The sequence below is a fragment of the Heloderma suspectum genome, chromosome 8 (assembly GCF_057233095.1).
Source record: "Heloderma suspectum isolate Gila_16-S chromosome 8, 16-S_ref, whole genome shotgun sequence".
NCBI lineage: Eukaryota > Metazoa > Chordata > Lepidosauria > Squamata > Helodermatidae > Heloderma > Heloderma suspectum.
In genome coordinates this window covers 17,175,726-17,201,253 of record NC_139465.1, presented here as the reverse complement: position 1 = coordinate 17,201,253, position 25,528 = coordinate 17,175,726, and the positions used below count along the sequence as shown (strand labels likewise).

Below are 25,528 nucleotides of genomic sequence, written 5' to 3'. Positions count from 1 at the left end.
GCAATTTGTGGCATTCTAGATGTTGTAGCCTACAACTCCCATGCTCCCTCACCACCTGCTATGCTGGCTAGGGCCGATGGGAGCTGTAGGCCAAAACAACCGGAGGGCCACAAGTTGCCCACCCCTGCATCTAGGGCATTGTAATTTATGTTAGTGCTAGTGCTGACTTGGATACTGCTCAAAGTTTCCTTCCATTGTTTTAAAACCAAGGAACAGCACAGTACATAATCAAAGCCAGCACACTGAATCAGACCATAGGTAGCTCTGGTCCTGGAGGCTAGCACATTCTAACATGTTCTACATGAGCACTCTCCAGGAGCCTCCAGTGGGCAGTTGTCCTCTTGACAAGATGGGCTGCAGAAGAAAAAACACACCAATCCCCTAGCAACTGCACTGGTCCCATATAATTTGGGGGCAGAATCAAAGGTGCTTACTTTTATTTAAGGTATCTTAAAGTTGCGAAGTTTTAAAAAATATCCAGACAAAAATCTCTTATTAAAAAGAAGAAGAAGAAGCATGGCTTTAAAGCCACCACGTAAGTCCCCCCCGCCCTGCTCCTAAATGCATCCAAGTGCTCCACAGATGTAAGTAAATACCAACCCTGAAGCAACTGCTGCTTCTATAGAGAAGGCAAAATGTGGGCTAATTCAAGGGATCTGTGGAAGTGTTGGGCAATTCGCACAGCTTACATACAACGTTTAGGCTGGCTATTTTAGTTAGCATAAAATTGAGATTTATAGCAATTAATCTCCAAGCCTTTCCACAGTTGTCCCCTCATCCCCCCAGCTCCACCCCACCAAACCAGACAGCACAAACATGTTTCTATCTCCCCCTCACACAGTGCCTCGTAGTTCCTTAAATACTAACAGGTTTATTGTGGCTTAAGCTTTCATGTCACAATAAATATGTTTAAGTCTTTAAGGCTGGGGTGGGAAGATCTCCAGATGTTTTAGACGTCAACTCCCAGCATTCTTGATCACTGGCCATGCTGGCAGAGGCTTCCAGGAGTTGGAATCCAAAACATCTGGAGATCTACCTTCTGCCCACCCCTGCTTTAAGGTACAAGACTCTCTGTGTGTATGCGTGTTTTCTGTGACTATCACAGCTACCCCTCTGGAACTTTACTTCTATCCCCTCTGGGAATCTCCCTTAGTCAAGTTCACTCTAGCAATATCGATTAAATTGGCAACACTCTGTCACTGTTATCAAACCCAGTGACCTGTATTTGGGTACTGTGTCATCACAGATGGTCAGCAAATGGAAAGTACAGGCTTACAAGCAATAGTCAGGAAGATTTTAAACCCTAAGATGATCTTACCAAACTTGCATAACTAGGATATAGCAAGCAGACATCATTTACCCACTGACAAATCACCTCCTCCTGTTGTATCAGGCAATTTTACCCAACAATGAGAACACAAGATCAAAAATAAAGCCCATTCATAATCACGTAATTTTCACATAACCTGCAAGTGTGAATTCCTCTTATGTAGAACTCAGATCTGCTGTCAGATCTTGTTTTTTCTCAACTAAGTTGTGGCAGCTTTAATAAACAATTTCAAGACAGTCAGAAATAAAGACTTCCTTTCTTTCAAAAGAATGCTTCAATACAAATCGGTAAAAGCAACATAACTTAAATGAATAAAAAAGGGTATCTGCAAATCCTTTGAATATTCACACTGTTTTATACAAAAGGATTAAGTTTTGACTATTCACAGATGGCCTGACTTCAGCTCATATGCATCTTTGCATTGACAATCCAAGCTGCAAGATCCAAAGTTTTTTCATTTCGTTCATCAGCCTAAATCAAGTACCATAGCAGACAGAGCATTCATGTCTCTCATGTGGGGGTGTTGGGAAAGTATTTCCTCGATCTTCTCTCTCTGCTCAGAGGTAGGGAATATTTTCTTCAAGGCTTCTTTTAAACGGACTGTTTCTGTAGCAGACCGTGGATGCGGGGGGAGGGCTGAGTTAGCCAGCGGTGCCGGTGGAAACATAGACAAGGCAGGCACAAGACCACGTAATGGGCTCTTTGGTGACTGTCCGCTACTCTCAGGTTGCATCAGGAAATGTGATGTCCCAAAAGGAGGAAGACCTCCACTTGCAAGGCCATGTTGGGGTGGAACACCTCTGGAGGACAAAGAAACAACATCCACTGTAAGAGCTTTCAAACAGTTCACTATGAAAGCAAGAGAGCTAAAACCTCTCACATTTCCATGGGCTCTAAAATCAGATGCTTTAAAACCCTCTGCATGCAGTAGGCTCACATGCAGTCTTCATAAACAGCCACTTAGGTTTTGTAATCTTGCTTGTATTTTAACCTCCTTGTAATTTCATTTCATTTACCTTCCAGTCTGCAGTTCAGCGTCTTAACCACTAATCCACCGTGGCCCACAATTTCATTTATACCATTTCCAATTTAGCCCCTGTGTATTTCAGCTGTGTATTTTGATGTAAGCAGCTAATAAACCCTTTAAAAGTTTAATTGAACCACTGTGGCACCACCCTACTCTGTTTCACCTCCATTTTATATTTGTAACAGGGCCTCCTATCAGGGAAACAACATTTACAATTACAACCCATTGTTCCATCTGGCCAGTTGGATACAGGATATCATTGGTCTGGGGTGGATGGCTGGAAAGAGAAAGCCTTGCACTAAAGTCTCGGCAGCTAAGAAAGCCGTATGTTATTCTTTCATTTCTTTTCTGTCCAGCCTCTCTTCATATCTTGACCTCAAGATAAAATCTCCTTTAAATTTCTCCTCCATATGGGAAACAGTAGAATATCTGTATATTTAAAATTAAATACTTGTATATTTAAATCAATTAATTTAATTAAAAACACACTAGAAGAACCTTTGAAACCTCAAAAGCAACAGAAATGGTAAGTATCATAGTGTTAGTTGTCAACTTAAGGTTCAAATTCATTGTCCTGAAAATCAAGTGGAATTTGTTTTTCTTTTAAATGACTGGTCTAGGCAGTCATTTATTTTGCTTCTAGGTTATTGCTGTTGCTGCTTTTTAAGTGGAAAGCAATACTGACTTGACATTTCAAGTTGCCCCTTTCCAAAAGTTCAGTCTTTTAAAACAAAGCCATCTTGATATGTTATCACTTGGCTAGTGGTGGTGAGAGAGGCATACACTTCACCATTATTCAAATGTTCTGCCATGTTTAATGGACCACTGGAGTTTCTCAAAGGCACCAAAGCAATGATGGAACTTTCTTCCCTTGAAATGCCCTAAAAATTGACTCAGATGTTTCAGGTCAGGCCTTGCTTTATTTAAGTATTTAGTATACTAATTGTTCATATCTTGCCTTTTCAAATGGAACAAGATAAAGGACAAAGAGCAGTGCCTCTCCAAGGTGCACAGCAAACTAGTAATGCAGCTCTTTCCACTTTTCGTAAGCTACGAAAGTTGCCCACCGTCTGAAGAAAAGGTGGGCTCACTGTCCTAACTTAAGGGGTGGGGTGGGGGAGATCTCCCCCTCTCTCTCGAGGCCTCTAAGCGCCGCTGTTCACACCGGGCCAATCAGGCAGACCATCTAAGCTCTGCCCCTGCCATCTCTCTCTTGGCTCTGCATCTGTGCCTGGCGTCTTAAGAATTCAGGTTCTCTAAGCCCCACCTCTACCTGTTCGCTGTCTCACAGGGGTGTGTGAAGAGAGGTCCTGTCTGTCCAGCTGGGCCTTTGAAGTCTGAGGTGTCTGTGTCTCTATCTCTAGACAAGCCTGGGAAATTTCCTCCTCCACCTCCTGCAATTCCTCTTCAGAATTTGAGCCACTGAACCACTCCCTGTGCTCAGAGGCAACCCTGACCACAGGAGATAAACAAATCCTCCTGCAAGTCCTTCTTGCCAACTACTGCCATGTGTTTCTATGGCTCATGACCTTTTCAGTCGCACAAAGGGCTTTTGTGCTTCAACTGGGGCATTCGTTTTCCCGTTTTTGTTTAAGTAAGTTAGGGCTTTGGATGTCCCATTGAGCACTCTACCTAAAACTTGCTTCCTCCTGAAGAAAACGTTCTAATCCTGGGCCATTTCGTCCCATAGGATCATCAGGAACCATGAAGATGTCTCCGGCAAATGTGTATGGGAGCAGCCTGCAATAGCCAAAAAAAAAAAAGGGGGGGGGGAGGGAATGAGTAAGAAATGTAACTCTCAGATTTATACATAGAAATAACCTCATTATTTAAACTGTGTACAAAACTGGTGCTCTTTTTGCCTACTGCTGCTCTCAGTGATGGCTCCGTGATTTTGGAGTCCCCCCTGAGAAGGCACCATGAACACATGGAGCTGTATTTTACCCAGTCAAACCATTCCTCTGTCTAGCTCAGCATGGTCTATTTCAAAGTGGCAGCAGTCCTCCGAGGGGCTTGGGTAGAGGTCTTTCCCAGCAATTTATTGATGATCCTTTCAACCAGAAATGCCAGGGATTGAACCCGGCACTTTCTGCAAGTAACACACAATCACTGAGCTATGTTGTGTGTGTGCAGGCAGCACAAACCCTATGAATGCAATTCTAGCCTTACAGAATCCACTGAAGTTTCAATCCTGGCTGAGGTCCAATTCACACTTCAGTTCTGGAATTCGATAATTTCCCAGTCACCTTTTCCACAGATATTGGAACAAAATACTCCCTTTTAACAATGGGAATGTGCCAACGCTGTGTTGCCTTCGGCGCCTCCTGAAGACACTGTTATTTCGAGAGGCCTCCCTTGAGTGACCAGCCATGGTTCATTAAGTTCAGAATTGGTTTCTTTTAAAATGTTTTGTTTTAATATGGTGTTTTATTCTTTTAACTTGTTGTTCACTGCTCCAAAATCTTTGATGTGGAGCAGTATGTAAATATTGTAAATTAAAAAAAAAAGTAATTCACTGTTCTATTTCCAAATCCCAGATGCCTCAAACAGTGAGTTCAAGGTAGAGGGGACCTTTTCAAAACTTGAGTCAACAGGAGCCCATGTCTGAGATCCTGCAGACTAGTGATGGACAAACTTCCCTTGGCACAGATGGGTATCAGCTCAATAATGTATGAGCCCTCTCAGCTTGCAATGCGGGTGCCTGTGTACTGATGGAATTGCTCCCTGGGAATTTAAGTTCCAGCTGCAGGAGAGAGCTCCTTGGGAATTCAACTGACTGCCCCCCTCATCCCAAATTAAACCAGGAAATGGGAAGGTTTTAGATTTCAGTGAGGAACCACCATATTTGTAAGAAACAAATCCAGAGAACCACCCCAAAGAGAGAAGATACTCTTCAAACAAAAGGCTACTTGATCAGGTGGTTCTGGTCAGAACGATGAGAGTTTCAGCAAGAGTTAAGAGGTGAACACAGAAGAAATACTGCACATGCATGTCCAAAGTAGGTGGCATGGCAGTTCATATGCTTTGCCCCCACTTAACCTGGAAGAATTATTATAGCCTGCAAACCTATAGTTCTCTTACAGCGCCTCCAGCCTTCTTGGATGCTCTGCGCAAAGGGAGAATAGCAGCACTAGAAGCACCTTTGCTGGTTCAGGGGCCCTGGCAGGTGTCTGACCTTGCCTTCCCCTCCTTCTCTGTCCCACAGAAATCCCAACCATGACAAAGGAGGTTCCTTGCCAAAGCCAGCAGCATTAAACAAGGAGGTCTGACTGGGAATAATTAGTATTGTAGTAGGGATCTACTAGCTGCTGGTCTCTGGACCTACGACAACCATATACACTTGACAAGATTGTTTGGAAGCTGGCATTGGAAAATTTGATTTTGAGAGTCATCACTCTGCAGTCTTTTTTTGAGAAAAAGCAAGTTTCTAGCCATTAAGATTGGAAAGAAAAAGTCTGTTGATATGCCTGCTAAAAACACTCTGCACACAGAGTAATATTGGGTTTGGAACAGCCTTCCCCAACCTGTTGCCCTCCAGATGTTTTGGACAGCACTCCCAACATTCTTGACAGTTGGCCATGCTAGCTGGGGCTGATGGAATTTGAAATCCAGAAGCTGGTGCTTGTGCTCTAACCAATGCGTTGCAGTATACCCTTTGAGCTAGGCTCAACAGAGAGTCTTACTGAAACGAGATAAAAGGTCTCATCAGGGCCAAACTACAGAGCTCTGGTTTTGGGCTCAGTAACACAGAACATCCCCCAGCAGCTTCACTTAAAGGGATCAGGCACCAAACGATGGGACTAACGGTGTTATTCAGTGTAAGACAGTTTCATATGTCTCTGTCCTCCCACATTTGATAAAGCAACTTGGGAGGTGGGGGAGGGGAAGACACCTTTTTAAATACAGAAAATCCCCCCCACACTACCAAAACCCACGGGTCTTCGGTTGCACACTGCAGTATCCATGGCTGTGTTTTATTAAAAAGCATTTTATTAAAAACATACACGAGGGGGAGGGAAACTACATGCAATTTGGCACCACATATAGTTTGGCTCTTAGAACTGTTTGACTTCAGATCGTAGGTGAGATTCTGCCGTGGATTCTTTGCTATGGTCCCTGTTAATCCCCGCCCCACCCTGCAACCAATAACTTAACCAATCACATGTGTCCTTTCCCTTTGCAAATGTTGTAACCAAAAAATGCAATTACCTCCTTTGAATAATCTCCCTCCAGGATGTGGATTCATCAACAAATTCTCTGAGGTTATCATTGGTAACGATAACTCCTCCAGTTTTCTCGGCGAGATGTAGCAAAAACCTACAACAACATTCGTTAAGAGAATCAATATTCTTTCCCTGAATGAAGTCTAATTGAAGTCTACTCAAGATGCAGCTTCTGGGTAACATGCCAGCAACGGTGCTACACAATGCTGGCTCCAGGTTCTTAAGGGCCCCTGGGCAAGACACTGTCCCATGAAGCCCCTCCTGCAGGGAGTCTACCTTCTCACTGCTATTGTCACTAGCTGCTCTTCCTCTTCCTCCGCCTCCTCTTCCTCCTCGTTACCACTGGCTTGCTTGCCAGGCAGAGAGCCAGTGAGCAAGCAGGCAGCGGCATCTCCTGCTCCTCCTTCTCACCACCTCTGTTGTCTGGGCCAGAGCAAGGGGCAGGTGAACAAGCAGGTGAGGCGAAGGAGCAAGTCCAGGGGCCTCTTGTCAGTGGGCCCCTGTTGGGGTGGGGGCCCCTGGCAGGGGCCCACCCATGCCTACCCTTGATGCTGGCTTTGGCACTACACCCCTTGATAAGCCCTTCTTTTGTGATCCACCAGAAGCCACGCATGTGCAGAGGTTGCTCTGTTAGCTGTGGCACTGTGCAGTGGCCGGTATGCTGTGCAGGAGAGGCCTAGACTCAAGGAGCAGACAGTACCCAACTATGCCGACATCCAAAAGAACCTCACATCCAGTTGCGTGTGTCAAAGGGAGTTTGGGACTTAATTTTAATGAGTCTACCTAAGGTAGCTTTTAAAGACAGTTTTTAGGTAAGGGAGCATTAAAAAAAAAACCATGATCCACCGCCTGCTGTTTGAAGTAGCACAGCTCATTCTATCAACTCATTCTACTGTATGTGTAGACCAAGATCTCCATGACGTGCACTGAAGACAACCTGATGGAAAAGCAGCATGTTTCCAGGCTGAGAAGAGATACACAGCATTCAACTTCTCTTTTTGGAAGGCGGAGGCAACCTTACTCTTTTCACTGTGCCTTCAGTGATTAGATTAAGCAATTTACTGTTGCTGCTATTTTGCTGATTCTAACACTCTTGTTTTGCTTGCCCAGCTGTTGCTGCTATTTATACTTTTTTCTCTATTAATTCGTAGACTTACTGTCTTTAAAAGATGTGATTTGCTTCAATTACAAATTGTTATAATTTGTTTTGCTGTAGAACTGCCTTGGGATCCAGTATGGCTGAAAGGGGGTCTGAAAGGAGTACATTAAAAAAAACTGTAATGGCTTATTCCCACATGCATGTTCATCACTTCATAACTTGTATGTGCAAAACTGGCCATTAGGTGGAACACATCTCTCAAAGGCACGCTGTTCTAATGGCATCTTCCAACACAGAAGACAATGGTTTAGATAGCTGAATATCCAGTTTCTCCTCTCAATACATGACTCCTCTCTAGAAGAATGAGGAGTCACAGAAATGCCAATCTGGAGAAAAACCTCTCTTTACCTGTCGTCATGAGATGCAATCCTGGCTCCACATACAACTCTTGCAGGTGTCAGGGCCAAAATACCAACGTCTTGGAGCTGGGTTAAGAAATGTTGTTCTATTTAAAAGAAAAGTAAAAAAGTAAAAAAAGTTAAAAGTCATGTTTAGGAAAAAAGAATACAAAATTTTGTGCAAGATTTTATTTTGGTGGAAGAGTACCAAACAGATTAATGCTAAGTAAAATTACATTAAGGGCACAATACTATGGCTGGCTGGGGAATGCTGGGAGTTGTAGGACTTTTCCCTGTCTAAACATGCATAGGATTGTGCCTTAAATGCATTTAAGTTCAAAGTGCTTCTCATATGGTAGTTCTTCCAAAGGGCCTCTAAGTGTAATTATCGCCATGTTACAGATGTGGTGATGGTGGTGGGGGGCAGGGGGAAGGCTCAGAAGCTGAAAGAATAGCAGGCTCTTGGTTTCGCTCACTAAAATGGTATAGTGCCATGCCTTAGTTTGCTTAACTCTGTCCAAGGTCCAATTTCTTAGCCACGCTTTGAGCATGATGGGATGTTGGGAAAGTGTAGCATATTATATATAAAATGTAATAAATGGAACTTGTTTACTGAACAGTGGCATTCCTAGGAGTGCCAGCTTAAAGACACAGATCCAAGGTTGGAGAAGTGAATTGTTAAAACAAAGGGAACGTTATGTCCCTTACCTGTGATGTTAGAATCTCTCCTTGTTCGCCACTGTGGGACAAACACAGTAATCCTTCTGTGGCCACGTTTCCAAAAGTATTCAACAGCAATTGCAATTCCCCGACATGAGAAGAACTTTTGTAGACCATGACTGCAGGAAAGGGAGAAAAAGGAACAGTAAACATTGACAAACTTCAGAGTCTTTGATTTATAAGCAACCAATTTCTGGGAATGGAAGATTAAAACACATGTAAAGGTAAATGTTTAATAATGTGTACAAATTAGTGACGCAGTCCACCAGGGAATTGTCCTCCCTTTCTATAGCACGATTTGGTGCGGAAAGCAAACTCACATTTATAGGATTCCTGTGAAGCACATAAGGGTGAGACACAGGAAGCTTTTAGAAATCTGCTATACTTTTAGTTATTTATTTACAAGTTTTATATACTGTTCTACACCCAACAGGATACCTGAGTGCTGAACAATAAAAGAAAGAAAACAGAATGTTTAAATAATGATTTTTGTCATTTTGACTGGTCTATTGGATAGTGCTTTTAGTGTAGCTTTAGTAACCACCTTTTTATCATGAGCCACCTTGAGCTCTTGAATCGAGGGCACAATCAGTGAAGATTCAGTCAAGCCAAAACCTAACCAGAGTTCAAACATGGCTGACCCAATATGCTAGACACTGCACCATACTGGATCTCAACCTATGTTGAGATGTTTATGAAGCCTTTTGCACAACTTCTTAAGTCCCTGTCCCTTACTGAAACTAATCACCACACTCAATGAGACAACAGAGATCTGTGATCGGATCTCCATTGTCTCGTCTAATTTGGCCCCAAGTCTGAGTGCATGTAAACAAACTTATTCTTCCCCTATTTGCTTTTACTTCCATCCTCCTACCCTGCTCTGTTGAAACTCTAAAACGTAAATGATTTTCTTAAGAAAGTGAAATAGAAAGTGTGGTAGCATTTTTGATAACAACTAGGAAAGAGAAGAATTCCAGAGTTCTAACTTCAGGGATGTTCTGCTGGAACCTGGTCTGCAACAGCCTCTGTTGCAAAATTTTAGACTGTAAGTTCCTTGGGGCAAAGACTTATATTCTTGTTACTCTGGAAACCAACATGTGCATTGATGGCATAACATCAACTTGAAATGTTGCACAGATAACCAACCATGAAAAAAAGGGGGATTTATTATTATTATTAATAATATTTCTATACTGCCCCATAGCCAAAGCTCTCTGTGTGGTTTATATACCAGTAAGATGGACAACTTCACAAAGGGTTTTGAAGGAGGGTCAGTTTTAAAGCAGAAAAAAGTTAAAGTAATAATATTTGAAAAAACTAAACAAAGGGCAAAAATCATTGCAGCACTTTGTGGGTTAGCTAATGGTTATCTATAGGATGAATGGCAACCCTAAGTCATATGTAGACCTTGCTCTGAGTAGAGTCTTGTTGCCGTGGACGATTGGGATTGGACTGGCCCAGCCTGATCCATATAGCCCTGCCCCACTTGATATCTGCATGTTGGACATTGACTGGGTTCACAAGTCACGGCGGCAAATCATGGGTTATTTAACCCATGATTTTTGGGGATACCCACTTCCTGGAAGCCACTTCTGGTTTCTGTAAACAACTTCTGATTGGCCCAATCGGAGGTTGTGTGCGTGCTGTCTGAACCTGGACAGATGGGTTGTTTACTGAAACCCAAAGTGGCTTGTGCATGTCCCAGCGAATTTTGGGTTAATTAACCCATGATTAATCAACCCATGACTTGCCACCATGACATGTGAACAGGCCCGCTGTGTTTAAATAGGGGACCACATATATAGGCCTGACCTGGCCAGTCATCACCCCACTGAGTGTGAGCATGGGGGAGAACGACTGAGCAGATCAGGACCCACTCGAGTGGAACTGCCAACACGGCAATCTCAGGCAAGCCTAGAGGTGGGGTGGCAGTGGGGGCCTGATTCCTCGCCACATGCAGTCTCTGCACAGTTACAACCATGCTGCCAGAAACGTGGTCACTCGATGGCTTGGTTGTGAGGCCATCACCGCCACATTATCAAAACCATTCCCTTGTATGTCCCAGCCCTGCTGTGCTTGTGAACGTGAGGTAGAGCCACGTTTAAGCTTATGTAACTAGTCATGTTGGCACAGGAACTCCCTTGGAGAAACTAGTTACAGCTTATGATTCAGCACTGCACAAAATCAGAAGTCTGTGTGCAGTCCACCCAGTTCCCCCCATCTCAGCCTTCCCCAACCTGGTGTCCTTCAGATGAGTTGGACTGTAACTCCCATCATTCCCAGCAGGCATGATGGGAGTAGCAGTCCAACACATCAGGTTGGGGAAGTCTGCTGCATCATTTTCACTGTCAGGCTTTTTAGGGAGTGTTCCCACAAGTCCATTCAAGAATTTCATTGGTTTCTATTTCTGCCATCCTATTTCAGCTGAATATTTACAGCAAGAGTGACCCCCACCCCACCCCCGTGGCACTTGCTTTTGTCCCCCTGAAGAACATATTTCCTCTCCTCACGTGCAGCTTAGGGTTGATTTGGAAGTGGAAAACTGGCAAAGATGATATACCACCTTCCCTGACCCCCATCTTCTATTAACATCTTTAGTTAAAAAAGAAGAACAAAGAGCCCAAGGAGAAATCTACACATGATTAAATGTAGATTGAACCTTATATGCAATCACTATATTTCTCCCCACCCTTTAAAAAAAATATACCATCCTTGCAACAGAAGAGGAAGTGCAATGTTGGAAACTGGGAGGGATAAGATAACCCAGCAGGAACTGCATGACTGTTCAGAGTAATTCTATTTTTTACTTAGGTTTCCTTCCTGGTATGGAAGAAGACATCCTTCAAAGCTTTGGGTTATCCGCTCACTCTCTCTCCCCTCACATCACTGTTCAGGGGACAAGATAAACCAAGAGACAGGATAAGCTGAGCTTGCTCAAGGCCAAGCCGAGACACAGTCAAAATATAGACAGAAAATGTAAAGTGGGTCCTACATTGTAGGTTGGGATTACTGGTGGGCTGTTGATCTGGGAAGGCTGAAGGCTGCTGTGCCAAATTACTCTAGGATGATGTCACAGCAATGCTCCAAAGATAGAAATGCTGTGATGTGCGCTTTCCAGCAACACTTACAAACTGTCTCACTGCACTGTGCAAAGAAGAACATCTGCCACCCATTTCTTCTTTTTCCTCTTTCCTCCTTCAACTTGCTCAGGTCAGACCTGTAATTCCCAAACTATGCACTGGGGCAACATTGTGCGATGCAAGAAATTAAATAATTAAAGACTGTTGTGAGGTCAAGTTACCAAGCCATGGAGGATGCTGTCTGCATGAATTACTACTCTGGTCTTGTCACCTTCCAAATCAACATTCCAACACAGAAGAGCAATTTCACAGAATCTCAGCCCTGGGGGGCGACTGAATGGCCGACTCACCCCTGACAGAGGGATGTAACAGAAATAGCCACCCTCAGAGCAGGTTGCCCATTGTATCCCTGCATGAGTCACTACTCAGGGCTTGCCTCCTTCCATTCAGGATGGGAGGGCAGGAAGACTAGCAAGACTGGCCACGGTAGGAACGGGAATGTTGAGCTCCAGGGAAGTTATCCAGGGTTCACAATTCAATCTTCCTCGCACAGAATTTTAATCACAGCTGCTTGGGGTGCCACGTTCTACACATCCCCAGGCTGAACCCCATCTCTCCCACCCACTCTTGTTAGGATTATATTATATATTATGCAGCAGCGCCGCTCTTATGTTCTTATAAGCCTTACAAGAACGTAAGAGTGGCTCATCAGACCTGAGGTCAATTTAGTCCAGCATCCTGTTTCCCACAGGAAATCCACACCAGATGCCTCTGAGAAGCCCACAGAAGGGTATGAAGACAAGAACCCTCTTCCACTGTTGCTCCCCATTATCATAATCCTATATACTAATAGCAAACTCATTTGCCAAGTATAGACCCTTACGTGGCAAAAATGGCACCAATTACACACAAAAGGGCTGTGTTGGCAGTCTTGGGGGAGTTCTGCCAAGTTTTGCAGAATTACAGAAACGCATTAGAAAACAATGGGGGCGGGGGGCTGTCAGGCCCAGAATCAAAGGTAAGCATGGCTGAGCACCTGCCAAGGACCCATACCCCAGCAGAGGCCCACGGATAAGCCACCTTCCTCCTCCTCTTCACTACTGCCACCAGCTTGAGCACTTGCCTCTTGCTCTGGCCCAGACAACGGCAAAGGGGCAATAGACACCACTGCCAGTGTGCTCACTGGCTCTCCGTGCGTCAAGCAAGCAAGCAAGCAGTAGCAATGAGGAGAAACAGAATTAAGAGCAACAACAGCTGGCAACAATGGTGGTGAGGAGGTAAACTCACTGAAGGAGGGGGCCCATTGTGGGGGTCTTGCCCAGGAGCCCTTAAGAACCTGGAGCTGGCACTGGGCCCCCTAAAATCAGCTCAGTGAGGACTATACATGGTCAGTGGCGATGGAATCCATGGGGGGGGCACAAACCACAGGTGGGGGGAAAGAACGGATTAGAGTACCCCGGAAGACCGCATGGCTAGTTGGCACCCTGAACAGGAGCTCTCCTCACTGAAATATTATTGCAGTTCCCACTTGTCATGCCAAGTAGCCACTGACAACTTGTACACTTCATTGCAGCGTGCTGGAGGCTGGATTGATCAAAATTGTGAGTGCTTTTCTTGGAGGCATATATTGGCGGGAGGCTGACTTGGCAGAGATTGGGAGTTTAAACTATCACATTATCATACTTTTTTTTTTTAAATCATGAACTGCAAACAGAGGCAAAACCACACTATATCTCTACCCAGTCTACACTTTGCATGATATGGACTAAGTTCACCTTTTTGTTACCATTGCAAAAGCCTTAAAAAAACCCTGCCAAGACCATACACTTCCTTTAAATCGATTCAGTTGAGCATGATGCATGGTGTTCTTACACACAGCTTCAACTATTTGCATAGCTCTTCCCATTAGTCCCAGTGTGGGGGAAATCTACTTGGAATTTAAAATGAATCATAAATGTGACTTTCATTTTGCATCATTATTTTCTGAGCCATCTGAAGAATGAGGAAATTGTTCATATTAGCAGATTTTTAATAGACTTTCCTCCCCTCAAGTGAATGACAATTCAGCTGGTGTGTGTGTGTTTGTGTGTGTGGTGTTGAGATTTCCCATTCATTAAAGATGCCCAAGGCAGTGGTGACCAGCCAAAGCAATAATAAAGCAGTTCCATACAATGAGCACTTAAAAAAAAAAAAGGACAAGCGAGTGACCTGGGTTGCAGAGACCTGATTTAAGCTTATTAAATTATCAGTTTGAATATATCCAGGGTCCATTTTAAAAGGTAAAGGTGTCCCCAACCAGTCGTGTCCGACTCTAGGGTGTGGTGCTCATCTCCATTTCTAAGCCGAAGAGCCAGCACTGTCCGAAGACGCTTCCGTGGTCATGTGGCCGGCATGACTGAACACTGAGGTGCACGGAACGCTGTTACCTTTCCCGCTGAAGCGGTACCTATTCATCTACTTGCAATTTCTTGCTTTCGAACTGCTAGGTTGGCAGAAGCTGGGACTGAAGACGGGAGCTCACTCCGTCACACAGCACTCGGGTCTCGAACTGCTGTCCTGCCGACCTTCCGGTCTGCAGTTCAGCGTCTTAACCACTAAGCCACCGCGGCCCCCTAGGGTCCATTTTACCCACCTATGAATTACTAACCGACCTCCACCCCATCTCACAATTTAAACTGCCCCCCCTGCAGTTTTCAGAAACAGTGTTCTGTGGTGTAGTGTGGCATTGCAGTTTTAGTAATATCTGTCCAAACCCTCACTGACCACATATTGTAGCCCTCCAGTTTTTTGGGATCCTGGCCTTGGTGCTGAAAATATCCTATGTGTGACTATATGCCACATTGAGAAGATGCCGCTTCCTCTGCCAGTATGTTTCTGGACACAATTCTAGATGCTGGCATTGATCTTCATAGGATACAAGAAAGAGCGGCAGGGTTGTAGCCACTGGGACCCAATGATACCCCAGCCCCCTCACTGAATTTTCTGCTTTCAGTGAAAAAAGTTTCCAGCCCTTGTATTTGTTGAGATGCAAGAGAAAAGGTGGAGGCAGGATTCCACCCACTTAGAATCACAGAATAGTAGGGCTGGAAGGGGCCTACAAGGCCATCGAGTCCAACCCCCTGCTCAATGCAGGAATCCAAGTCAGGGCATCCCTGACACATGGCTGTCCAGGTAAACCTTGAATGCCTCCAGTGTGGAAGAGCCCACTACCTCCCTAGGTAATTGGTTCCATTGTCGTATTACTGGAACAGTCAGGAAGTTTTTCCTGATGTTCAGCTGGAATCTGGCTTCCTGTCACTTGAGCCCATTATTCCGTGTCCTGCACTCTGGGATGATTGAGAAGAGATGCTGGCCTTCCTCTCTGTTACAACCTTTCAAGTGCTTGAAGAGCGCTATCATCTCTCCCCTCAGTCTTCTCTTCTCAAGGCTAAACAAGCTCAGTTCCTTCAGTCTTTCCTCATAGGGCTTTGTTTCCAGTCCCCTGATCATCTTCCTTACTAAGAAGTAAAATTGCTCCCACCTTCCAACCTTCTGGCCAATTGCTGCAAGGGCACTGGCATAACTGGCACTAAATCCTTGTTTTTGTTTAAAACGTTTAAATTATATTGTTATTTAATATAGATTTATTGTTTATTTATTTCATTTATATCTCCCCTTTTTTCCTCTTGCAAGGAACCCAAGGCGGCTTACATTATCCTTCTCCTCTCCATTTTATCTTCACAACAACCCTGTGAGGTAGGTTAGGCTGAGAGTCTGTGACTGTCACGCAGTCAACTTCCATGGCCGAATGGGGACTAGAACCCAGATCTCCCAGCTCCCAGTCCAACACTCTCACCACTATACCACACTGGCTCTCAGATTTAAAAACATTAGGTTATCTTATTTTGGTTTTAGCTATCCTGCAATAATCCTCCTCCCCTGCCCCCAAAGGTGTCCTCACCACAAAATTTCTGTGCGCAGATGTCATCAGTGTTTTTTCTCATACAAGCCTCCTCATAGTCTGGAGATCATCTGAGGGGCAGAACTGTACATGTTGTGCACTGTTCTGCCCTTAATGCCACTGCCTTCAGAGGTGAGGCTGGCATCCAGCAGGGGCAGGGCACTGTCTTGTGACTCCTCCCTTTCTGGAATTCTCTCCAGAAAGACGCCCCCCCCACAACCAGTCCTTGCAACTCCAGGTTAATGGGACGGTAGTCAAGACCTTTCAATTTCTCTCTCTCTCTCTCTCTGGAAACTTGTGGCTAGAGCTGATGGTTAAGATCTGATCGTCATTACAAGGCTCTCTGGTTGTTAAATTTTGAAATTACACTGCATGTTTACAATTTTTCTCAAACTTTAGCTCTGTGGTTTTATTGAAAGCTGGTATGGGGATCCTAGCACTCAGGAAAAAAAAAGGCAAAACAGTTGAGTATCATTTCCTTGTGCAAACACAGTTAAAACAAACAGCTTGCCCAAGAATGTAAGGGTGTTCTTGTGCAATTTCTATTTGTTTCAACATTCAGTGGACTGGGTTCACAGTTGGGGCAATTGCTTCCACAGTGCCTTGTTACATATCTAAAGAAGATTCTGCTGTATCACCCAAAGGTTCTTATTTACATTCCATGTTTTTGGCAGGTAAGCAAATCCCTCCCACCACCATTTACAAATGATAAAAAAACAACAACTTTCAATAACCCATTTTAAAGCCAGTCTTTGAAGGGTGCTCTGTGTATGTCATGGCATAATACACACACCGAATTATACACAAAATTAGAAGCCACTTCTGCTCCTTTACAGGAGGAGTACAGCAGAAGAGGGAGGCAGATCCTCTACTGTCTTTGGAAAGTGTTCAAGTTGGGGTTTTCATGTTTAACAGTGCAATCCTAGCGGATCTACCCTTGATACTCGTAAACCTCCAAACTCAGAGGCTTACGAGTAACCAGTGTGGAGTGGGAGGTGCGCTGGAGGCGATCTTTGCCTCCACTGTGCCTCCCACTCTGCACTTTAGTTAGATGGGCACTTTTGTCCACCTACCTGAGGCTTGGGGGGGGGGGAGCCTGGGGATATGGTGTAAACTGTCCCGTCCCCTTCCTGTCCACTACCGTGCCCCCTTTCTCTTCCCCCCAAGGTGATCTTTGCGACCTTGGAGAGGCAGCTGGTGCGGTTCTCTCCATGCTGGCTGTAAGGGGGAGCTTGGACTCCTGGGTCCAAGGTCAGGGCTCTGTCTCTAACCTTGGTCCAGGAAACTGAACTATCCTATTCCACTCCAACCGTGACTCCGTCCAGGGCCCATAGGATTGCTCTCTAAATCATTTTTTTTTTAAACTTCTAATAGACTGAAAAGGTTCCTGTGATTAGTCATTATAATATCAATATTATTAATACAGTAACAGCCTGCCGATGGCAAGCACCATTTTGAAAGAGGGAGTAGGAGGTATGGACAGGATTAAGCACATGCACACAGAGCTTTCCTGCTCCAAATCCAACTTCCTGAGAAAACTCAACTATCAGGTTCACCGTAAGAGGGAATGTTTCTACAGTGGTGCCTGCTATGACACGCAAATGCATCTTCTAACACTAAAGTATAGCTTTTGTTTCAAAATGGCTTTTACCACTCACATACCATTTGAAATCACTTGATTGATCATCTGAAACCCACACGATTAATCAACTAGTATTTATTTAATCATGCAACAATCCTAGTTTTAAAAGGAAGGTCAATGAACAGAGACAGAGGAAAGCAAGTTCCAGACTAACAAAGAGGCTATCAGAATGTGGCATCATGTAGAGAAAGTGGAGACAGAGTTTTCTCCCTTTCTCATAATACTAGAACTTGGGGTCATCCAGTGTAATTGATTGACAACAGACTCGCCAATCCAAGATGCAACAGGTTAGTTCAACTAAACTGGAACTAAATTCAAACAGTCTGGGATGGAGCGGGCAGGCGAGAGCTCCAGTAGTAGCTGGGCTGGCTGATGAAAGGAGCTGGGCATTTATCAGGGCCCCAAGAACAGGAGAGGGCACACCACCCCTGAAGCACAGCTATCCCCACTTTGTATGGGACACCCAGAAAGGTCAGAGGTACTGGGAGGGAGTTTTCTCCTTGCACAATGCCTTACTGAATTTAATAGGGTCGACTCAAGGTACCTTGTTCAAGGACCCCCAAAATCCTGAAGCTGGCACTAAGGAGCAGGTCTCTCATATTTATCCAAGCCCTTATTGTTCAGGGCCTTAGATATATTTCATATGTAAAAAATTTTTTTTTCCAGCTCCAAGCTGCTGGCGTCGAACTCTAAACATTTGGGGTTTTCCAGCAAAGCCTAAAATTCCACTGGTAATCCTGCCTGTTTCTGCTTTTTGCATAGGATAAACAAGCTAGCAATTTTATTTATGCTACGAGTGAATCACACCCTTCTGACAAGGAACTTGGGAGTGAGGTAGGTAGGTTAAGGCTGTGAAATAGTGACTTGTCGCTGGTTACTCAGAGAGCTTTGTAAATAAGAACAGCTATCACAGATATGATAGAGCTGAAGAAGCACAACAGCAAAGACAAGCTGTTTACTCAGAAGACACCAGTGCAAATCTTGCCTCAGCAGTACTGCGGCTAGGTTGCCTTGGCAACTTACTCTCTCTCCAACTTCCTTATTGTAGTTTGGGGGAGGGGGTTAGGCTAATAAAACACTGACCTACTTTGCAGGGCTGTTGTAATGATTACTGAGATAATGTATGTAAAGCACTCTCATCGCTCTAAAATACTATATAAATATTATGGGAGAATCTGAACCTGCGTATCCCTCATCCAAGCTTAAGCATGCCCCATGGGGGCTGTCGAAGACACAAGATCAAAACAGGTAAGGACATGGCAGAGAGGGTGTAATACAAGCAGAAAACACCAAGAAGGAAATCACATGTAACAGCACTAATAGTTCAAATGCATTTCTTAAGGAGGCACAAAAGCTAGCTTGCCCGTAAACCAAAGGGGATATTTCACACCCTTGATGCATACATATACTGGGGAGGCCCCTTCAGTTATATGTCTAATTCATTTCTTGTACTCTTCAGGAACAACACGTGAGCTGCTGGGGAGCTGCACGGGACTTTTGAGTGGGACCCACCCTTTTTGGGACAGGAACACAGATTTTCTTGTTTTCATCTGATCTCTGGATATTACTCATCATTGTAGAATGTTCAAAAAGAGCCATCGTCTCAAAGCAAGCGTGAATATAAAGGCTCATCTAAGTTTCTCTCACCAAGAAAAGCTAGTCCTGGCAAATACACCTCCCGCCGCCCCCGGTGCCAGCTCTCTGTGCACACGCTTTTGGTAATTTCCCCTCCCTCCCCCAGTCGTTTCGCTCTGAAATGCTCTACAAATCTAAACGTCATCCATACTCACGAAATTGCAACATTGCTGCCATCTATTACTATGTACTTTAAGTGTGCTCTCCCTGGCTCATTTTTCAATTCCAGCTTGTATGGAGTTTTCAAAGACTCTAGAAACCTCTGAACCCCAGTGACTGAAGGGTCGGCATGATGACTGTATGAGCCCCCCATTCTCCTTTCTGGATAAGGAGCTGTTAGTGGTTGAGGAAGTACAGTGTCTGGGAGCTGATTTGGTTTTTGAGAAGCAGCTTGCCTGCCTCCAAGCTGCAAAGGGTTACAACGTCCCTGATGATCCTGCTTCGTGGACGACTGCTCGGCACATGCTTGAAGAACCACGGTTTCTTTCTGAACCGGTGGGTGTGGAGTCTCCGAGCCACCCCTCGCTACCAAGATGGTATCTTTAGGTTTCCTATCTTTTGTTACCCTCTGTGTGTTATTACATGCATTCACATGACCATCACTTTCAACATCACTTGCTTGGGAAATATGAGACTGTTCAGAATAATAATGTGAGCTCACTCTACTGCAGTCATTGTACTGTACGTTTTTGCTGCCTGAAAGCGCAGTTTGGTTTTCATGGTTTGATGTGTGCGACTTGCCTTCAACCTTGCACTGTGCTTGGGAAACAGAGACCAGATTTTGTGTTGCGTTTTTTGGTGGCACTGGTTTGTGACCCAGGTCTTTGTGACCTTTGCTGCTAGAATTGCCTTTATCTTTCTCCATCTGTGTTCCGATAGTCTGTGATATGACAACAACCTCATCTTTCTCTTTGGGGCCTTTCTTGCTCTCCTTTTCAATTTCTTCCAGAAGGAAGAGTGGCTCAGCCAATGGCCCATGGGCTCCAATCACCTTCTCGACAATTTGCTGCGAGTAGCCCATGCTCTTGAAAAAGTTCACCAAGATCTTGTATTCCATTTCCTCGCTTATCTCATCACCTTCTTTAGTGCACAGGCCCAGACGGTCTGACTCAATGCTTGTATCGTTGACCAGATCAATCAACACTACACCACCAAGAGCGCTGCATGCAGTCTGTCTGCTATCCTGATTGTTTTCTAAAGAAAACTGCTTCTTTGGAAGCCTCTCCTCAGCATCTGATGACCTCCTTTTACACGACTGCCTCTCTTTGCATGCTGATGTCTCTAGCAAACTCAGACCGTTTATAGGTAAGAAATGCCTGTCTGGAGTATTGGGGAAGACTGTGTCCATTTGCTTTGCTAACTCAGTGACTGGGGTACCTGCATTGTTTCTTGCTTCCTCCAAACCTGTTCTGCCATCACTGTTTATCACAGATCGTTTCTGTGTTTCATTTGGGAAAAGCTCTGGCATCCCATCAGAATTGGCAAGATCTATGATTTTACCTTCTGTTCTGAGGCTCTCCTTCTGTGCAAGGTTGAGTAGTTCTCTCTTCAGCGAGCTTGGTAAAATCAACAAGTCCATTGTATATTTATCTGCATGCATTTCGACAAGCTGTTTGAACTGCTTCTTCACTTCCGACTCTCTGCCATTAAAGAGACTTGTGTTGTTTTTGAAGAGACTCACAAACTGCTGAATGTGGCTTCTGGCCATGACGACAGGTTCAGCGCCACCCTTAATATTGAGCGTCCCAATCTCCATGACGGTAATATCGGCAGAGGTCCCCTGAATAAGGCAGTTCAAGAAGAGGTTCTGGGCTCCTACAAAAATACAGTGCATGTCTTTGGGATAATACTCCCTCTCTTCCAATTCAGGTTCACAAAGCCCTTTAATATATTCCTACAACAAGAAAAGAAAAATTAGGGCAAATAGCACTTAACAATTGAGATATCCAGACACAACACAACCTACTTTCTCTACCCTATCAGAAGTTCAAAACTGAAGGCAAACCTGTCAATACGATCACAGAATCAAGAGGGTTTGAAGGTCACTTAATTTACTGGTCTATCACTGGTGGTCATCACCAGCCATGAGTGGGTTGTATATGCAGCACCATCACCATTTCCTTTTCTTATTAAGTTTTAAAGAGGAGTAAGGGAGAGAAAGAAGACAGAAATGTTCAGAAATTGGAAGTGGAGCCTAAAAGGTTAGAGGTTACTTTAAAGAGAGTTTTTGCAACTTTGGCAAGGTATCTATTCTCAGACATCAACATCAATACGACAACAAAAAAGGACTTAGTGTATTACTATGTATATTTTATGTGCTTTGTTACCTATACAGCTAACTGGGATGGAGGGAGGGCAGAATAGGAGAAGGTCTCTACCTGTCTACCAACACCCTACCCTTACAGAAGCAAGAATATTACTTCCCTGCCCCCTGCAAATGCAGAGGCCAAGGGCTGCACATGTACATCACTCTCAAGCTGTTAGGGAATATCTCTGGCAGCAGAGAGCAGTGTGGAAGACAAAGGCCCTTGCCAACCAAGGATGGATGTTCAGGTGGTCAAAATGAAGTGTGTGCCCCCCACTTACTTCTTTCCAGCTTGGGAACTAAAGGGGAATCGGGGAAAATTGCCTGCAAGTCTGGTTCACCTCCTTAGATCTTTTTGGGGGCTGAGGGGGACTTTATCCTTTGGCTGCAATAAAGGGTTTTGCAGGCACAGGGGGACAACTAGGAGGGCTGAATGCAAACATGTGCTCTTTCCACGCCTCCTGGGGAATTTTCACCAGTTCTCATCCCAACCTGTACATACATAACACCTTGCAGTGGCAAGCGTTAGCAGCCCTGTGCAAGCCCCCCCCTGCCCCCACTTTGTGCCTATTAAGGGCATCAGCTGCCTAGCTCTGAAGATGGCTTCCACATTTTTGAGGATTGTGGTGGGAATGCCGCAGACCATATTGGCAACACTTAAACAGGGCTTTAACTGAAGGTACACAAAGAAAAGGCTTAGTACAGGAAAATGGTTCACAGCGGTGATGACAACAGCAAATACGAATTTCTACCTCAGATTTAAGAAGAAACAGCATAGCACAATGAGCCAGCCTGGGCCTGCTGGGTAGGAAACTGACAGTGGCACTTTGAAGTTGCTTCTCTCTTTTTCTCTCTGAATGAGTTTGCATCTCACGATAAGCCACGGTGGTTTATTTTTCTGAATAAGCCATGGTGGTTTATCATATTATCTGCATGTGGTTTTCTTTTACCATGATGGCTTATTTCCCCCAAATAAGCCACTCTAATAAGCCACGGTCTGCAGCAAGATTTATTAAAGCGACCGTGGCTTATCGTGTTGTCTGGCACTCACAGTGACTTATTCCACTTGCCTACAGAGCTGGCTGGCAAGGGCAGCGAAAACTGCTATGGCCACTCTGCTCCAGCCTGCAGAGCCCTTTTTCCGAGATCTGACAAGCAGCCCAAGGACAACCACAGCCCAACAAGCACAGCCTTCCCTGATACCGTGCTACAGTTACAAAATGACAGCTTTCCCAGAATACAGTGACAGCATCGTGCTATCGTGCTAGCCCGCTACGGTGAAGTTACACAATGACAGGCTTCCCTGATCACTACTTTGAAACTGTGCAACTTGGGAAATAGGGGAAAATAGGGGAAGAAGGGAAGAACTGCTCACTTTTCCATGAAGAAACACAGTTCCACACTTACTCACTACAGGATCTGGAGGTCCCACATGAAGGCATCCTACCCATGCAATTTCACACCATTCCAGCAAACTGTCAAGGAGCTAGAGCTTTTTCCCTTTTCCCTTCTCTGGCTAGCTTTCCCTGATCACACAATCCCGGGCTGCCAAGTAACACAGTGCCAAGGAGCTACAGACCCCACCCCCTTTCCCCCTTTTTGGCCACTTCCCTGTGAAAAAGCAAAGTCAGGCAGTACAGCACAGCACCCCCTGATTGTGTAATTCCCCTGCTGTGAAGTATCACATTTACAGCCCTCCATGATAAGGCAGACACTGCTCACTTTTCCATGACAATGGTAGCACAAGGGAAGCTGGGATACCATCCGGCAGAGCAGGAGGACTGGAGAGGAGGAGCAAGGGCGGGGAAAATAAGCTACTCACAGTAGCTTAATTGGCTGATCGTGTGGGGAATAACGGAGGCTTATTTTCAGAATAAGCTCCTGTGAGTAGCTTATTAAGACACCATGGCTTAAAGTGATGTATGAACCTGGACTCTCTCTCTCTCCTTTTTGCTCTGCAAAGAGCTAGTGCTGTACCCTAAGAACATGAAATATTTTTCCAGTCCTGGCTCTGAGGTTTATGCTCAGGTATTTCAAGAGTACTGAGAAACGCAGTACTACAGTGATTTATTTGTACCATGAGGGAACAAATATGGGTTGCATTCACATGAAGACAAACAGCATGAGGTTCACTGAGGACACTGTGCCTTAGGTCTCAATTTAAGGAAGGAGAGTATGTCACATTGTCTCCTCACCCCACTGCCGATGAAGCTAGCTGTCAGGAGCGCCCTGGAGGCCTCTTTCAGCCTACTCCAATAGCTAACTCAAGACACAGATAAAAGGATTCTTTTCAAGGCTTTAATCCTTTTACAACTTAATGACTCTTTCAGATGCTAATCACCAGCGACTAAGCAAAGAACAGCAGAGTAGCCTATGCTCCAGGTTAGGCAGTTGGTCCCCGTTTGAAGGAGAATCACGGGAAGACCCTGAACTTATGGGCTAGGGAGAGTTCCTCCCTCTTGCCCTTGGGTCCTCTGGACGCGACCGTTGCCTGCGCGCCAGACGAGCGCTACGCCTTTCTGCGCCCTCCATCTGTCGGCGCTCTCTGTGCTGGCGCTGAGCGTCCAGTAAGCCCCCCTCCTGCACTCTCTCGCTGCCAGGGTCACTATCTATCTCAGGAATGCTGGCAGGAGGAATCTCTGCTCCTCTCCCATGGATTGCTGTTCCTCCTCAGAATCAGAACTGCTCTGGGGTTCTATCGGCTCAGTTTCCACTGTGACACTAGTTATGCAAGCTAGCTGTACTCTCTGTAGTGGACTGAGGCACCCTGGGCTGTAATTCCATTAATCTTATAATGTCCCTACAGAGAAATGGTTCAGGAGAGAGATGCTCCTATTTAAAGGTGAGCCCCTACTCTTTTCCTTCCTCCCTTTACTTTCTCTCTCAGTATGAATTGTAGTATGTTAAAAGGAATGCTGAGGACTTTATGGTGTGTTTTAACGACAGAAATCACTGTTTGTACTAACATGGCCTTCAATTAAGAATGCCATTCATAGACAGGGATCATTCATAGACAGCCATTCATAGACTTTCCATAAGATGGATATTGCCCACTGTGACTCCTGGAATATAATGAACTGTCACTTAAAGATGAACAGTTTTAACAAAGCAGGATTTCCTGAAATAACTCAGCTGGCTTAGTTTTAGAGGCTTACACAAGTTATGCTCAATGATGCAATATGCATTCCCACTAGGAAAACATCCCACCCCTGCCAGCAAGCAAATCGCTAAAGAAAACCAGAGTGTTAACAAGGGAAAGAAGGACTTGGAATTCTCAGTTCAAGGTGCATGAAGCCAAGCTAGCTGAAACCCCATCTGCATTTTTTGTGATGTCACTGCACCATTTTCTGATGGAAGCTGTCAGCTCCTTTTAGAGAAAAAAGATGTAATATCACCAATATGCTTCAATTAACTGTTTGTACCTGTAAACTTCAACAATTCTGCTTCCCTCACCCTAGTGAGCATGACAAGTAGGCAGCCTTCCTCCCAGCTTTGAAGCTGCAGAGACAGATAGAGATTGTCCTGGCAGTAGTGCAGCGATTGCTGTCACTTCCCCAGCATGGCCAAGGTGCCTGGAGACCAACAACCATGCGGGACCAAAGCAGCAACCCAGCCCCCCCTTGCTGTCCCATTTTGAAACAGTTAAGGCAGGAGGGATGTTGGACGCTGCTGCCTAAAGGCTCTCAGGGTGCCTTCAAGCAACAGCGCCCAACCAACCACTCTCCCCATCACTTTGCCCTTACGGAATACTGGTCGGAGGAGGGCTTGACCAGAAAGGAGAGGGGCTGGCAACTACCGTTACGGCGATACCCTGGTATTTGTCCCTGATGAATGACAGTTCCCAATACACCCTCTTTTTAAAAGTATTAGGGATGCCTTTTAACATTTGTTAGCATGAATTTTCAAGAGTTTCACAATTCCGGTCTCGGCTCCATCCTCTGTGTCTCTAGCAGTTAAATCTTTGAGTGGTGGGCCAATGCATCCTTCATGCTGAACTGCTGATAAGCCACTATAATACATGTATTCCAGTGTATCATTCAACCACAGAACAAATATTCTCCTGGCTTTGAAAGCAGTGCTGGACACACTAGTTATTTTTATATAGCACCATCTATGCTGCTTTTCAAAG

The 25,528-nt window shown here is 44.8% G+C and overlaps 1 protein-coding gene across 1 annotated transcript in view; it reads right to left on the bottom strand.

Annotated features, from left to right (window-relative positions):
- Positions 1 to 406: 406 nt before the first annotated feature.
- The window catches only part of N4BP1 (NEDD4 binding protein 1), a 36,570-nt gene continuing 11,448 nt past the window's right edge, over positions 407 to 25,528 (bottom strand). The window contains exons 2-7 of the mRNA XM_084813013.1: positions 19,250 to 20,988; positions 8,786 to 8,916; positions 8,088 to 8,184; positions 6,567 to 6,674; positions 3,990 to 4,097; positions 407 to 2,130 (exon numbers count right to left, since the gene is read on the bottom strand). Of these exons, the coding sequence (XP_084669139.1) occupies positions 1,797 to 2,130; positions 3,990 to 4,097; positions 6,567 to 6,674; positions 8,088 to 8,184; positions 8,786 to 8,916; positions 19,250 to 20,988 (2,517 nt within the window). The 3' untranslated portion in view covers positions 407 to 1,796. The remainder of the gene's footprint in view (positions 2,131 to 3,989; positions 4,098 to 6,566; positions 6,675 to 8,087; positions 8,185 to 8,785; positions 8,917 to 19,249; positions 20,989 to 25,528) is intronic.